Below are 16,791 nucleotides of genomic sequence, written 5' to 3' on the forward strand. Positions count from 1 at the left end.
ATAATTGTCTTGATGCCAAAAAGAGCCCAACAGATTTTACTTTCAGAAGTGTAGCAGTATGGCAATTGCCATATTGCTCCACTTGTTTCATGCATATAAATTGCTTTATTATAATTATGCAGGGAGTTTTACAGTTTATATGGACACTCCAATGTAAATAGAGCAGAAAAACAGAAGAAGAAAAAGGAAAAAAAGAAAAAAAAAAAAAAGAGAAAGAAAGAGGAGGTAGAAAGGAGACAATGACAAAACATTTTCAGTCTGCTTCATCACCTGTAACGAGATGAAAAAAGAACAGCACAACCGAAAGACATGGTACGAGATATACAATAAAGCAACACCTTGAAACTATCACTGAAGTAGTATTATTAAGTCTGACATATACTCTGTGTTACCTGAAGATATGAATCTGGGCTTTCTATATGGAAGTGAATCTCTGAGTACCTGGAGCCAAGCACCTGTAATTGTTTGTGAGGGTGCACTTGTGCATGTTAAGTTTATCCATAGAAAAAATGCTCAATAGTGGTTGTGTCTTTTAATACACTGAACCTTCTTTCATCCATACTTTGATGACCTCTTCTCTACATTTCCGACAAGAGTGAGCGGGTAGACGTTGAGAACTGCTGATTTGGAGCAGATCAGTGGGTCAATTGTCTCCTCTGGGGGTTTCCATGTACTTGTGATGTGCTGCTTTTATTGCAACCATTAACAAGTCTGTATTGATCACAGACAGCGACTCAGCAGCATGTGACCCAATGTGGAACTTTTAACATAAAATCTGTAGAAGATTTGTGTGACTTCTGATTTTTTTTTTTTTTTATGTAGAAGGTGACTCAATGAGAATTGAGCTTTAAAAGGTGAGTCAGTGAGCTCATTCTTTAGGAATGCTTGTCAGGTGATTGATATGGAGGTTTCTGTTCCCTTCATCAGAGCTGTGGTTTCCAGTGTTTGTCCGGAAGAACAGGGAACCGGGAGGCTTTCCTCAGAGAAGGGAAAGGAAAGTGGAAAATGAGCAATGAACATCTACAAGTAGACATGGGCCAGTGTTCCCATTGATGAGACGACAGATGGTTTCAGCCTGAATCTTTACAGGTAAGTTAAATATTTCTGGATGTCATTTATATTTTCCAAGAACAAATTTTCTTCTGGAATGTGATATTAGCTGAAGGGTTTGTCTTTTATGAAATTGTGGTTAAGAATTTGTTTTTTTTCTCTGTTTAACATGACATACTTTTTAACTTTTTCTCAAATAAAGACAGCAAAATCTGGCCTATATTTTTATTTTTAACAGTAACATTACATGCTACTTTATTTAAAAAAATCAAAGCAACAAACTAAATGCTGATTTTTCTAATAAATTCCTGCCCTTTACTGAATTGTGTTAGTTATTTTCTAAATAGATAAAGGCTTTGAAAACATTGCTTCTCTTGTTGTTTCATTCGTATCATCTCTGAGAGTCATGTTGTGAGAGATGGAGCCAAAGACAGATCATTGATGGGCTTTGTCACAGTCTGACATAGCCAGTAATAAAGAAAGTCTGTTAACCACCTTAACCAAAAGAAGTGCCAATATTTGAGTGGGTTTCAACGTATGCAGTGTTTTTGCTTATATAGTACTCTCGGATGGGTTGAATGTTGCATGCATTTCTTAAAAAGCCACCTGCATGTGAAAGATTTTAAACCAAAAGATAAGCAGATAACGTTTTAGCACCTTTGAAAATGTGGGAAGGTCTCATTTTCGTTTTTCTCATGTAGATCAAGTTGAGAAAAAAAAATTTCAAAATTCAAATTAGTAAAGTTTTCAGTCCACTGCAAGACCAGTTACAAAAGTTCAACATTACATAATTATAAAGGCTGAATAAAAGAACAGGTAGATGGATGGATAGATCAATAGATAAATGAATGGATGGATGTATGATTATGACATTTAGATAATGGGGCAGGGAATTAAAATCTTGAAATGTGCGTTTCCATAGTATAATATCTGTTTCTGCACGTATCCAGACCCTAAACATACTTTGACTAGATTTCCTTTGTTAATGTATGGAACATCTAAGTTACACAGGTGCAGTTTTATTGTATTTTGGGTTTATTCAGCTTAACACGATCAACAGAAATAATTAAGTAATATCCCTCTGGGATTATTAAAGTATTTCTGATTCTGATTCTGAAGAGGAAACTGCCTCTTGAATATGCATAAAACACTAAATCATAGGTCTTAAACAAGGGGTCCGCGACCCCTACGGGTCCAGGTGCTGCTTGAGGGTCTCAAAAGTTTTGGTTGATTAGATTTTTTTTTTAATATCCCCCCTTGCAGTTCTTTCCAATGTCTTTAAATACACATTGAAATGAATTCAACACACTGTTGTAAACAGATAAATGGAGGCAGAAGATATCTTTATCTTTCATGATATCTTTCAGTCATCAATGCACACATTCAGCGACACACAGAAGCTCTTTCAAGCTGGGCACCATTTCATTCACAACACCTGTCCCATCAACCATTAATTAGATTTAGAAATACTTTAATAATCCCAGGGCGAAATTACTTTCGCTACATTACTCCATTTGTAATAGAGTGACTATAGAACCAGTTTGATATAACGCAATTTCATACAATATATATAATTAGGGGGTCCCCGCTTCATCGAGCCATCAGTTTGGGGGCCCTTGTCCTGGAAAATGTTGAAGACCCCTGCAATAAATAATTGAGTAACCCACAAATCGATAGAAAAAACAGGAAAGAATTAAATAAGAATTCAGATGTCAGGAATTCTGTTCTAAATCCTCTGAGCATAATTTCCAAACAGTCAAAATAATATATTTATGATAATGAAATCAAACACTGAAATGTCAATTAAAAACGCACAAAGCAGCTTGTGAGTCAAAGCCTTTTTTTTTTTATTTTATGAATTAAATGTTTCTTTTTCTTCGTATCCCTGAGTCATTCGTTGAGGCTGATCTTTTTTCTTTTTTTTTTTTTTAGGGGGGTTAATGATTTATTTCTAAGGCTGTCTCATGAAATAGAGTGTGACGCGGCCTGTCTCTCTCATTCACTGAAGGCTCCTTTGTGCTCAGTAGGTGGGATATGCTTTTCAGTATCGCTTCAGACAGTCAGATAGGGGCCCCCTAGCGGCGGTGCGGTAGAACTGCAGTTAGTGACTGAGAGAGTAAAATGGGTGGACGGAAAGTCCCCGTGTGGAAATCCCCTTGACTTGGAGTTTTTTTTCTCCTTTTTTTAAAAACGAGCACCAGCGGATGAGTGTAGTCTTTCGAAAGGACTCCTCCGAGCCACCAGAGCTCTGAATAAGACGTTATAGTGGAGGGGGGAGAAAAAAAAAGAGAGGCTTGAATGGCGCCGAGAGCCGCAGCGGTGAGGCTGAGTGAAGTGGCTGAGAGTGGACTAGCCTGAGCATCCGGGGAGGCTTTGTTATCACCCACCCCCCTCCCCCGACATATTACACAGGTAAGACAACACTTCTCCCCCCTCCTCCTGTTTGCCTTTTTGGCCTGGACTACATTCTTCCCCCGTCGAGGGGCTGGGACTTAACGGACACATCATGTGTGTTTTTTTGGGGCCTTGAGTAACATGTTGGTCGTGTTTCTGGGGACATGGAGGAAAAACCTGCTCACGACAGTGGCTTTGACAGCCATTGTTTACAAAGACGTACCCCCTAGGAGCGGATAACAAGGAGGAAGGAGCGTTTAAACGGACTAATTTCAGCAGCTCTCTTTTATCCAAACCGCCGCCGATCACTACATTGTCTCAGAGGTAGTTGTCATTGCAATTACGTAAGCCTTTAACGTCAGCAAAGTCTCCTGTTGTTGTCTTTTTTTTTCTTTATTCGTGTGTGTGTGTAGCTAGCTATGCTAACCCCTCAGCCTGTGTAGCTGCTGGGGCAGCAGTCATCCAGCCTGCTGCTGCTGCCTGGAAGTGAGTGACTTTAACAGGGCCTGGATGCTGTTGCACCTGCTGCTGCTTGGAGAGAGAAGCTCCCCTTTAGCCTTCAGGTGGTTGTGAACTTCAGCAGCATCCACTGACTCTTTGTCAGCCTGTTGATGTGAGGATAAAGGGTGGACATTTGAAAAAAATCACTTGCTGACCTTTAATTTAGTTGAAATAGTCCTTTAAAACCCACCATGCCCAACTCCTATATAGAGAAGTAAAGAATAACAGTTTTAGTGCAGGAAGAAAAATCTAAATTTATGATATTGGTGAAGATATGTCCTAATAACTGGTATCAAGGTAAAATTCAAGAAAAAAGTTTGTAAAAGCCTGCATTAGGTTTATTATTGGTTTATAAACCACATACCTATTCCATCTAACAGTCATTTAAGTTAACTCTTTATAGGGCAAGTTACCATTTTTGATCCCTTGCACACCCCTTACAAATGGAGTCCCATCCTCCCCTCAGCGAGATCTAGAAGCACAAGATCTATATCCAGCCATTCAGCAAATATACTGCTACATGGCTGTACGTCTTATTTTGGCATTTCACCAATTAGATCAGCCCTTGAGTGATATATTACCTACTGTAAATTAAGTCGAGAAATAAAAGAAAGTTAACAAGTAAAAAAAAAGGTAAAAAGCTACTTGAAAAGCTAAGTAAATTTAACATGCTAATAAGCCTAGTTAACAATAATATTAGGTTTATAAAGTAAAAAATGTAAGTGTCAGTAAAAGCATTAATGCCTCTAAGATTATGTTGTACCAAAAAAAAAGTGTTTCTTTCACTCTCAGGGTTTTTCATGAATTTCTTATAAAAGCTCTTTTTTTATTAATTTATTCGGGTAAGTCAGCGTTTCTTGTTATTACATTCACAGAAATTGTTACCATCAAAATATCCATATTTTTTTAATGTAACAAAGGCAATAAGGTCATGTCCTGAATTCCAGTAAAACTATTGGCTTGACATTTTGATTTTCAAACCATTTAAGTGAGCGCTCTATAAAGGGTTAAAAGTACTTTAGATAAGATCCATCCATCTTCTTCCGCTTATCTGAGGTCGTCCCTCTCATCAGCCACTCGGGCCATCTCCTCCGGGGAATCCCAAGGTGCTCCAAGGCCCTCCAGCGTGTTCCGGGTCTCCCCTTGGGCCTCCTCCCAGTGGGACATGCCTGGAACACCTCACCAGGGAGACGTCCTAACCAGATGCCCAAACTACCTCAACTGGCTCCTCTTGATGTGGAGGAGCAGCGGTTCTACTCTGAATCCTCCCCGGATCACATCTTTTAAGAAGATGTCTGGAAATAAACAAAAACCTAAAACTACAGAGAAATACGGGCTGAGCACTGCCCATTCAGCAGGCTCAGAAGAAGTATTTTCACCACTATAAAAGTAGAATTGTAATTTTGTGAAAAAATACATTTAGCTTCAAATCAACTGATCCCTAAAACTACTGCCGCTAGAGACCGAATGGGGAAAACAGTGTTAGACTTTGAAAAGAGTTTCTGTCTCTCAATAGAGCATAAATTGGATCAAGCCAAGCATTCTGGTTCAGCTTTTAAAGTTGGGAAAATAAGTTTGATCATTTAGGTAGAAGATAAAATCAACGCAATTACAGTTAGCAACAGGGAAACATCATAAACTTTCTACAGTTCAATATCTTTTAAAGCAGTGTTGTATAACTTTCAGCCACTAGGGGCACTAGAGCTGTAACGTCCAGGTTCCGCGCTGCTTAAGACAACTAGCATCATTCCGTGGATTTACTTGTAAAGACCGGGTCGCGTTTACCCATCTAGATTAAATCCTACATCAGATAACTAGAAATATGTCTGAACTGGTAAGTATTTTATCTGTGTTGTTGCCTAACAGAAACTTTTCAAGTTTAAGAGGCGCTCAGGCTGCAATAAAGAGGCATTCTGGGTCACATGACTAGTTCAATGACGAATCCGACCCTCTAACTTTATATAGGTGTATTTTTTAGAAAGGCAGCCTGCATCGAGCCTCGATATACACCAAGAGCTGCTCCCCAAGCGGATGGGTTCAATGCAGAGGTAAATTTCTCTAATGTGAGATCAATAAACTTCAATTATTAAATGATGCTAATAGTTGATTCAATTGTTATTGCTATAATAGTCGTAGCAGAGAAAATATTGAAATGCTGCTTCCCCTTCTTCACCTGTTGCTGTGATGTTGCTTACTAAGGTTTAATTAGAAAAATGATTAAAGCTGTAATAATTAATATGCTCAATGACTTTTTTATGAGCAACAAGAATCAATGTTCTTTCTTTTTTCTAAAGATAAACGATTATAAAGTGTTACATATTAATAAGTGTTAGTACAAGAGGGTGTTTTATCTCTTGGTAACAGGATCCTATTGTGTCTTAACTTAACACCCTGATATGTTTAAACAAAGACCTGAAAGTGGCGGGGTGTTGTGAAGGGAGGGGACCTTGTGACCTTCCCATCAGCCTGGAAAACACTGGATGGCCCAGGGTGAAAGTCTGGAAAACACCAGATGATTGTTGGGAGGGTCTGAGCTCCATAGGACAGTGGCACACCCTGTTGGGTAAAACTCTCAAAAGAGAGACTATAAAGCAACCTTTGTTTTTTTTTTCTGTTTTAATGAACAAATTTCATTTAAAAGTAAAAAAAAAAACATCTCATAAACTCAATGATAAATGTTTCTCTGTTTATAGGTGCTTTCCGAAGTAGGCTATAAATTAAAATGTGTTTAGTGTCTCATTTAATTCGAGGGGATTCTCCACGAAAAATTCCCATCTGAATAATCTGCCACTGTAAAATAACCATTCCTTTTCCTCCATTTTTTTTCTGTCCAGATTTCACGTTGCTCCATCATCGCCGCTTAGTGTCTCGTCCTCCTCCTCGATCCTCTTCCTCCCTTCCTTCCACTCTCCCGTCCGTCCGCCATGTCGCAGGGCCAGAACTTCCTCCCCAAATTCCTGTTCGTGTCCAACCTACTGAAAGCGGTGAAGATCCGTCAGCGCGTCCCCAACGACGTGGTGAAGCCCGCCACCAGCGGGGGCCTCATGCACCACCTGCGGGGGATGCACCGCTACACGCTGGAGATGATCGCCATGAACCACTTCCCCCAGGCCTTCAGGGAGGTGGTGCAAGCCGCTATCCTGGACCGGGCCATGCAGGCGTCTTTGGAGCAGGAGAAGAAGCTCAACTGGTGTCGGGAACTGAAGAAGATGGTGCCGCTGCGCACCAACGGTAAGGAGCATCAAACTGGTGGGAAACCGCCCTGTGTGATAACATTTTAGGTTTTGATAGTATGATGTTTCTGATGTTTTTTTTTGTCACATAATCTTTTAGATTATTTTTGCACCAAGAATGTGGAAGTTTAACAGTTTTAGGAACTGCTGCCATTTTTACCGCCTGTGGCCTTTGTTTCATTTTCTACAGCAGAAGCTTTTAGCTTATGAGTCAATGGGTTTTTGATATTGAAATTCTCAGATGTCATTACTCACAAGCAGGGTTACTGTAAATGACAACAATTAAGGTGCACGAGTTCCGCTTTCAGAGACTCATATAGCAGCACCAATGTTTTTTTTTTCTTCATGTGCTGAGCATGGCGCCCCGCTGCTAAGTCATGTTTTCTGTTGCGTGCGCCCTGCACCTCGGGAACATCCCGGGGTAGGCAAACATTCACAAAAGGGCGCCACGGTGCCTCTGATCGCAGTTTCTGCACTGGAAACTTCAGTGGCGTGTTGTTTACTGCCGGTGAGCTTTCAGACCAAAGTATTTCCAGTAGTTACAGCTTTGCTGGTTTGTCCCTCGACTGTTCTGTTTGGGCGTTTGGTTGCGCAAGAAGTGTGTAGAGACCTTTAGATCTGAAGCATACCTGCCAGAATTTACTCCATCAGTCCATAAATTTTAAAGGGAGAGATAAGCAGGGCATTTTCAAGAAAATCACCAGCTGTAGTGTTAATAACAAAAAAAAAAAAAACAGGAAGTGGAAATCAGTCTGCATTTTAAGTTTGACATTAACATTTTAAGTTTCCATCGGAAAAAAAAAAAAAAAAATCTTCCTTCCTCATGTGAGAAATTCCTCTACTGACCTAATCCGAGTTACTGAATGTTTTCTCCCAAAGGGTCCCTGTTGATTTTGAAGTAATAACCCAAGTGACTCACTGCAGCTTTCATCAGGGCGCAGTTCCTCATTTAGTTAGACCTTTTTTATTGATGACAAACCCCCGGCTGACTTTGGCTGCCAGTAAGTAACCTGAGTGAAATTTCCTGGCTTGATGAGGCAGAATGTTAGAGCCGGACAGTCTAACGTTGAAGGACCCAGACGTGACTTTGAGCAGAGGACGGACGCACATACACACATAGATATATATTCAGAGAGGATCTGACTGATGGATGCTGAGTCACTGGACCTCAGCTGAGAAAATGTGACGAAATAAAATGACGAAAGTCCTCCAGAGAGCTTCCAACATCTCCTTTTACTTAAAATAGCTCCCAAAAATCCTTCTTTTTCCCTCTCCCAGGCTGTTTCCTGTTTAAAGTTGTACTAGAAGCTCAAACCCCCTTAGGATTTTGTACAAATAAATAGAATTAACCAACATAAACTGCAGCGTAATTTAGAGCAGAAGATTCATATCCGTTTTCCTCTTTCCATCCCAGCAAAGTGAGATCTCATTAATTTTATTGTGACTACTCTCGGACGTCTAGAACGCATTCGAGGGATTTTCCTCCAAGCAGCGTCCCATGTCTGTCATGTGTCCCCTTCACGCAGGATTGGTTCAGCTACAATGAACTGACTCCACATACTTTAGCAGCAAAGACGGTTCTCTTAATACTCCTTCTGGTTGTGAATCTTTAAGGATTGGAACAGTTTGGGGGGGATTTTCATGTGCATCGTTCTGATTTTAGCTCAGAAATCGCCACACGAAAACCTGGATTCCCCTTTTTGGCTTTTTAAGTTGTGTACTTCCATCAGTAACATCAAAAGATTTTCATCGTTTAACCTGCTGGATATAAAGCAAAAACATGTAGGGTTAGGCTTTTATTTATCACAAAAAAGGCATTAAGTATTAATGTCAGTTATAGTATGATTATTACATTTGGTTGTGCATGGAATATTTCAACATTTTTCCATCTTTGAGTTGAACATAGCGCGCTATTTATCCAGAGTTCTTTAATTATTGCTCCTATCAAATAGTGCTCCAAAGGAGTGGTAATTTAGTTCTCATGTTATGAATTTTCGAGTCCAAACTGCTGTCTTTTTGGTATGAGAGAAATAGCAGCAGGTAGGGGAGGGGCAGCATCACTGTATCCAAAGTTTACAAATGAAACTATAGTGTTATCTAATTCCTTTTATTCTCTGTAAATTAAAAAGGCTGCATCTAGTCAATAAGCTGCAGAAGTTATGAGTTATGATAAGGATGTTGATGTAGTTTTTTCAGTTGTTTCTGCAGCCAGCTGAGCAGCAGTGGCAGCAGAAACTCCTTTTATTTATTTATTTCTACCCAAGCATGGTGAAGCAATCTATACTTAGATTTACGGGACAGAAGCAACTGTCTTTCATCTTCGGGCGACAGCTCTTGATTCATGGTCAGAGGGCGTTTTGTCGACAATGTGTGTCTGTGTATGTCGCTGCTGAGGATGTCTTCTTTTTCTACCACCGTAGAGCCCTGCATTGTGTGATGCAAGAGGACGGAAATGCAACAACAGCTTGCTAGTCTGCAATAGGAGGGAATCATTTTTTGTTTTTTCTCCTCTGAGCTCTGATTCCACCTTAAAGGAAAACAGGATTTTATTTTTAAAGTGTTAGATAAAAAAACACTTTTTTTTATGTTTAAGAATGTTAATTTTTAAAGTTTGTTGACTGAATTCTGTGAGCTACTTTGGATAGACATCAAGGCAGAGCAAAACGTACACATCACAGGATCTGTAAAAGCCATACATGTGAGGGCTCACCTTATCGGAGGGCCCATTAATCACGTCCTCATCGGCTGATGATAACAGTAGTTTAAAAACCCTAACATTCCTTCTTCTCCAAGTCACGCCTCTGTGGAAAGTACAGGACCTGCTGAGTAGCATTGATGAGCTGGGATCAGACAAGGGATCAAACACACTCTCGCATGCATAAGCAAAGAAAAAGCAGAAGTTAGCGCAGGGAAATTCCTGTGTTTAGTGTGACAACAGGGGTATTTCAGAGCTGCACACATTGACAAATACAGCCTCTCCTGTTTCACAATGAGAAAAAACACCCAGCAGTGCTGAAGGAGTCAAAATAAAATTCCAGGGTTTTTATTTGCTCACACAAATGCTTCCTTTTAGCAACCCAGCAGCTTAAAGACACATTAAGCAGGTTATTTTCAATAGAAGTTAATTTCAGCTAAGCTTTTTTTATGAACAAAACCCTGTTTGAAGATTGTGTGTGAGCTTTTAGACATATAAGGGTCAAGTTATAATCTACAAACCAGATAGCGATGATTAGCCCAGCAGCCTGGAAATCCCCACCCTTTAGTTACACACAAGCGGCGCGCACACAGACCGCAGTCGTCCACCAGTATTTCAACATGAGCACGCACCTTTTGAGAATCCAGTGTGCAAAATAAACGACTAATCTCCTGTGGCGTTTGTATTTGTCTGCAGGAGACGGGAACTGTTTGCTGCATGCAGCTTCGCAGTACATGCTCGGCGTCCAGGACACAGACCTGGTTCTCCGCAAAGCTCTCCACGGCGTTCTGAAAGAGACGGACACGGCTGTGTTCAAGGCTCGTTTCCAGGCGGAGCTGCTGCAGTCGCAGGAGTTCACCCAGACAGGACTGAGATACACCACTATGGTACTAAACAAACCCTGCGTTAAAAGTACTATAGAGGCTTAATGAAGAGGCATTTATAACTGGATTGGTTTTGTTTGCAATGTCCCAGAACTGGGAAGACGAGTGGGACAAGATCGTAAAGATGGCGTCTCCGGTCTCTAGTAGCAATGGGCTCCAGTTTGACTCCCTGGAAGACATTCACATCTTCATCCTCTCCAACATCCTCCGCAGACCCATTGTCGTCATCGCAGGTACTAAATAAAACAAGCTGCATGTTGGAGCTCTGTTTAATCTTTTTTATGAAGAGCTTTATGGTCCTTTGCCTTAAGATAAGTGAGATCTTTAACTTGTTTTTGTTTGAATCAGTTCTGCTAAACATTTTTCTCTGGTTTCCATCAACAGACCAGGTGGTGAGGAGTATGAAATCTGGCTCCTCCATCTCCCCTCTGAATGTGGGTGGGATTTATCTGCCTCTACACTGGCTGCCCACGGAGTGCTACAAATACCCGATAGTGCTTGGCTATGACTCGCAACACTTCGCACCCCTCATCACCGTCAAAGACAGCGGTCCAGGTAGGACGAGAGATGGCTGGAACCGATGGGGTGTGATGCAGCGTGTGTGTGGAGGAATAAAAACAGGCTTGTGTTGTTGTAGAGATCCGCGCTGTTCCGCTGATCAACCCTAAGAGGGTGGGCTTCGAGGAGCTGAAGGTCCATTTCCTGACAGAGAAGGAGCAAACGCAGAAAGAGCGGCTGCTTAACGACTACCTGCAACTCATAGAGATCCCCGTCATCGGTTTGGGTCATGAAACCGCGTGGATCATGAAAGCTGCAAAGTATGTCTGATTTATAACTCCTTTCCTTTTAACTTTGTTCAAACCGAGGTGAAGTTAACCATGTCCATCTCCTTAGGCTGGATGAGGGTAACCTTCCTGAAGACATGAACCTGATGGAGGACTACCTGCAGCTGGTCAACCATGAGTACCAGCGCTGGCAGGAGGACAAAGAGCAGGCCTGGGCCGCCCAGCCGCAGCGACCGCCGCCTTTCTCTGTGTCCCAGCTCTCCCTCATCGAGATCCGCTGTGCCACCCCGAGGTGCACCTTCTACGTCTCCGTGGACACGCAGCCTCATTGCCACGAATGCTTTGAGAAGCGACAGGCCACCACAGGAGGCGGGGCCAGGATAGAAGGGGTGGTTCAGACCAAGGGCGTTCAGGGAGGACTGGGAATGATGGCAGGAGCGGAGACGGAGGTGAGCTCCAGAGGAGCCCGAAGCAGCAGCCCTCCTTGCTCTTCCTCTGGGAGAGGGGTGGTGCTGTCGAGTCCTCGCTCGGCCCCGCCCACCGCACCAAGCCTCAGCCTTTACAGCGAAACACACGCCATGAAGTGCAAAACACCCGGCTGCCTCTTCACCCTCAGCGTGGAGCACGACGGCCTCTGCGAGCGCTGCTTCAACGCCAGGCAGAACCACGGGCCCCCCGGGGCTGGAACGGCTGCTACAGGACCCCCGGCCTCAAACGGGGCGCCTATCGCTTCCCACCCGGCCCAAGGCCCTGGCTGGACCCAGTGGGCGGGCTGCGACTCGGAGACGGAGCGATGCAGCATGTGCAGGCAGGAGGTGTTCAGGATATTCAACGGCCTGTGTCCGCCCTGCATGCAGAGGCAGCAGGCCCCAGAGAGGGGGGAGCCGCAGCAAGGCAACCACAGGACTGAGGCCTCGGCTTGGAGCCAGGCCAGAGACATTGAGCAGCCGTGCCTCACCCTCACCCCAGCACACACGTCCGCCTGGCAGACTCCTCTGGCCCAGCGCTGTAAACGATCCGGCTGCCAGTTCTTTGGGACTCCGGAGAAATTGGGTTTCTGCACTATTTGCTATGTAGACTATCAGACCAACCACCGTAAGTCCTGACATCACCTCACCCTGCCTGTCGCAGTGGTTTCCAAATATCTACCAGACTTTTTACTAAAGTCGTTTCCCAATTTTTCTTTTTTTTTTCCAGGCTTGACTCCTCCCCCTCCTGCCCCAGTCCAAAGCAGGCGAGGTTTGGAGACGGGTTTCCAGAACGCAACGCGGTGTCGGGGGTCCGGGTGCGGGGCGGTGGGCAAGGCGATGCTGGAGGGCTACTGTGATAAGTGCTACGTCAAAGAGCAAAGCGCACGTCTTAATCAAGTGGCGCATCGAACGCCACACTCCCCCCCTCTGGTCATGGTAGGTCTCTACCCCACCTTTTGTTTTGCTGTCTTTGTCAATCTGTGGCTGAGATTAGAATTCAGCCAATTAGAAAATAGATCTAGATTTTGTGTAATCTGTTCCCAGAATATGTGAAGGCCTGAGCATTAGTGAAAAAAATTGTTCTGTGAAGACCAAGAACCGCAGCAGGACAGGTCAGGGATGGAGCTATATGCAGATTGATGCGATTATCATTGGTGAAACATGGTGGTGGCAGCATCATAATGTCAGGATAAGAATGGAAGCTGGTTAGCGATTGGAGCTATAGAGGTAATAGACAATTCTGCCAGAAAACCTGCAGATGGCCATCCATAGACCCTCTCCTACCCTGCAGCTGTTTTATTTTTCTTTTTGCAACGTTCCCACAAGAACAACTTTTAAACTGCATGAGGTTTAACATCCTTTTCTGCACGCCTGGTTTCCTGCTGACCTTGTCCTTCTTCTGTCTCTGCCCCTCCCGTCTGCTTTGAAGCGTGACCGAGCAGCTAAACCCAGATCCTCGCAGCAATCCCAAACCCAGACCCAGACTCAGTGCCGGCGGAGCGGCTGCAGCAACGTGTCCCCGGGTTGCACGGACCTCTGCCCGGAGTGCCACACGCGAGGCCAGGGCAGGGAAGCAGGCAGGCGGGCGCAGGCGCCCAAGGAAAAATCCAAGCAGAAGTGTCGGACGCAGGGCTGCGACCACTATGCCAACCAAGAGAAACAGGGCTACTGCAACGAGTGTGACCACTTCAAACAGATCTACCGCGGCTGAGCGCGCCGCAGCACACCACGCCGACGAGGACGACCACACATTGGTAGCAAGATGGAGCCTCCGCCCTGCAGCGGGCTCCCCATGCCAGTCAATGCACCTCTGATACTAACTAACCAACTAACTAACTAGCTAGTGACTAACTAGTAACCTTATGGCCTGAAAATCAACCCCCTCCCCTAATGTCGAATGTGAAGAGAGTGTGTGTCCGAGGGGGAGGGGATGAATGAGTGTGTGTTTTGTTTTTTTGTTTGTTTGTTTGTTGTTTTTTTTGCTGTAGACATGGCCTCCAGAATACCTCTTTGTGCAATTATTATCATCTGATTCGCTGTGTGCTCTTACACGGCCCGAGGTTTGGCTCCATGTCCGAGCAACTGACTGAACCCTTATGTACAGTATGTATTTAGAGGTACGTAGGGAATCGTGCCGGACAAAATGATTGTATATTGGCTTAACAAGAAGCATCTGACATTGCTTTATAGACCACAGCCAAGGATTTTTACCGTGTCTGTCTGTCTTAACCCACCTGTGTTATCCGTCTGCCTGTCTGTCTAGCGTTTGCTCTGTTTTGAAGTGATAGATGCAGTAGTTCGGAAAGCCTGGCTAAGAAGTCAGAGGAAGTAAGAAGCAGAAGTGAAATCAAACTGAGCAGATGCAATGGTCCTCACATGTTTGGAGTTCAATTGGCCTAAATCTGTCCTTAGGCATGGGCCGGTGTGAGAATAAGAAAATATGTCAACCTTGACTTAAAATACAGTTTTGCACACGAATGTTTGAGGCAAGAGGTACTTGTTTTTGTTGAAGAAAACAGAAAAAGAAATAGTTCTGGTAGCTGCTAAGTCTCTTTGAATATGAGAAAAAAGCAAAGAATGCAATAATGTTTGCTTTTCCAGTTTATTAGTTCTGATTCATGAAAGATTAAAACAAGCTTCAATTTCTAAGAAATTCTCCACCTCAAACAAAATAAAAAGTCTTTTTTACCACTGATTTATGATTAGATTAGTGTATCTTTGTTTGGTGACATCACTTTTGATTTCGTGAGGAGCTTAACTGATCATTTTGGAAACATTTTTTGTTAATTTTTTATTTTAGAACCAGTGCCGATTTTGATCCACAGAAACCAGCCCATGCCTCTATGTTTAAGTCCTATTTGCCAAAAGATCAGTTTTATACGATTCTCAAATAATGATTACCTTCTATTGCTCAGTTTTCCTTTTCAAGTAAAACCCATAAACTACCACTTCTGCAGGTTACCTAGCTTGAAATGGAAAGGGAAATCAAGCCGTGCGACTAAACGGAGCGAGACAGACAGGGCAGGTCCCTGCTAGTTTTGGTGCTACATGTACAGAAACATGAGCCTTTCCCCATCGTAGCCGACACGCTGGTGTCAGCGGCCCAGAAGGCAGAGCACACACTGAAGACAGAACTCATCCTATTCCTCCTTTCCTTCTTCTCCAAAACAGATCTGTTGCCTTGGACATTGTTTTCATGTTTACTTGCAATTTAAGCACCTAGAAACATTTACACGCACACATACTGTATTGTAGTAGTTCCGGTCCTACCAGTGAGACACATGACACACATTTGCACATGCAAACGCAGCTCCGGTGAGATTGTAAACACGACCCCTGGCGACGCGTCAGTCAATAAACCCTTAAAAGGTTCATTGCTCTTTTTTCGCTCCAGTCGGATATATGGGAATGAGTATGGGGCGTCTGAGAGCAATCCCATCTGAATGTGTTTAGTGCCGTTTTTCTCGTGACGGCGCTGCTATCGGGGCTCATCTTTGATAAGTTTTGCCTTTAAGTACTTCTGAAATGTTACAGACCATAATAGGTGTGTTGGGGGCCTGATGGGTGTCACAGATCAGCCCTCCCACCTTTCAAAATGGTTTTGTGAATATGGAACCTAGTCCATATTGTAGGACCTTCCAACCCGATGCCTCATTTTACAACACAAACAGCAGAATGCACGGCTCTGTGCGTCTGTATGATACACACACAGACAAAACTGACATTTCTGTTTTTCCTTTTGTTGGTTTTGGAAGTTTTTAATGTATTTTGATAAATTTGTTTGTTTTTTTTCTTCTTTTTGCCAAAAGACAAAAAAAAAAAAAGAAAAAAATGTGCCATCAAAACAGTTGTTGTTACCTCCTTAAAACGGCCAGCCTGGGTTATTCTAGACAAACTTAAAAGTGCCACATATTGACATCTCCGATCCTATGTTACCTTACATGAAGATTCCCCTTTTCTTTCCCTGAATGTCTGTTTGGTTTGACCAGTGAGAAAATATGTATCTGCAGATACCCTGAAAAGCAACAGTCATTCGCCTCAGACCGCTGCCAAACGCCCACTCCTCTAGATGTCCATCTGTGGCTGTAGTGTAGAAATGACAACCAGGCTCCCGGTCTGCCTTTTTCATTCAACTGTAACTGAAGCTGTCGGGCCAGCCCACACATGCTGACGGCCCGTGCGTAGATCTCTGTGCTTTAATCACCTCTAGACGAACCTTAATCAATTAAAGACCAATTAGCGGTCAGCTCATCGGGACCCATCCTAACAGATTTTTGGAGGTGGGTTCTGACATGTTTTTTTTGTTTTGTTATTTGCCTGGGAAGAGATCATATAAATTGCACATAATTTGTCTAAGCTGCTGAGGCATTTAGGACTTGTCTAGGGACATTCCACCGGTAGAGAAAGCATTGGTTTAAAGCAGAAGGTGTAACAAAACATGCAAATTGTTTGGAGGTTTCTTTTGACAGTAGGATATTGTATGAAAAAAAAGCCTGGTTTTATTTGTTAAGTATTTATTCATATCAAAATATCTGTATTGTGTGATTCAATAATTTATATGTTGTGAAAATATGAATTATTTTTACTAGAACTCTTGACTATTGTGGTTCTTGGCTCGTATTGTGTGTGTGTGTGTGTGTGTGTGTGTGGTTCTGCTTGAATGGCTGCTTTAACAAGACTGCTAAAAATGAGACTAAAACTGGATTGAAGCTTTTATTTTGGTTAGTAGTGACGGTAATAGCAAATAAATGCAAAGTTAAGTTCTAAGTATTGCAATAC

At 42.9% G+C, this 16,791-nt stretch overlaps 1 protein-coding gene across 3 annotated transcripts; it reads left to right on the forward strand.

Moving 5' to 3' along the window:
• The first annotated feature begins 984 nt into the window (after positions 1-984).
• On the forward strand, positions 985-16,588 carry tnfaip3 (TNF alpha induced protein 3). Of its 3 annotated transcripts, none has more exons than XM_015398238.1 (9): positions 985-1,089; positions 6,780-7,176; positions 10,570-10,760; positions 10,849-10,990; positions 11,142-11,312; positions 11,395-11,575; positions 11,652-12,637; positions 12,740-12,948; positions 13,442-16,588. In XM_015398238.1, exons 2-9 carry the CDS (start codon positions 6,870-6,872, stop codon positions 13,721-13,723), a joined length of 2,469 nt encoding a protein of 822 aa, XP_015253724.1. In that variant the 5' UTR covers positions 985-1,089; positions 6,780-6,869; the 3' UTR covers positions 13,724-16,588. The 3 variants fall into 3 exon arrangements, with proteins under 3 accessions (XP_015253724.1, XP_015253722.1, XP_015253723.1); XM_015398236.1 differs by lacking the exon at positions 985-1,089 and adding an exon at positions 3,147-3,462; XM_015398237.1 differs by lacking the exon at positions 985-1,089 and adding an exon at positions 3,470-3,768.
• Positions 16,589-16,791: the final 203 nt, after the last annotated feature.

Source organism: Cyprinodon variegatus, unplaced genomic scaffold, assembly GCF_000732505.1.
Source record: "Cyprinodon variegatus isolate N-32 unplaced genomic scaffold, C_variegatus-1.0 Scaffold919, whole genome shotgun sequence".
Taxonomy (NCBI): domain Eukaryota; kingdom Metazoa; phylum Chordata; class Actinopteri; order Cyprinodontiformes; family Cyprinodontidae; genus Cyprinodon; species Cyprinodon variegatus.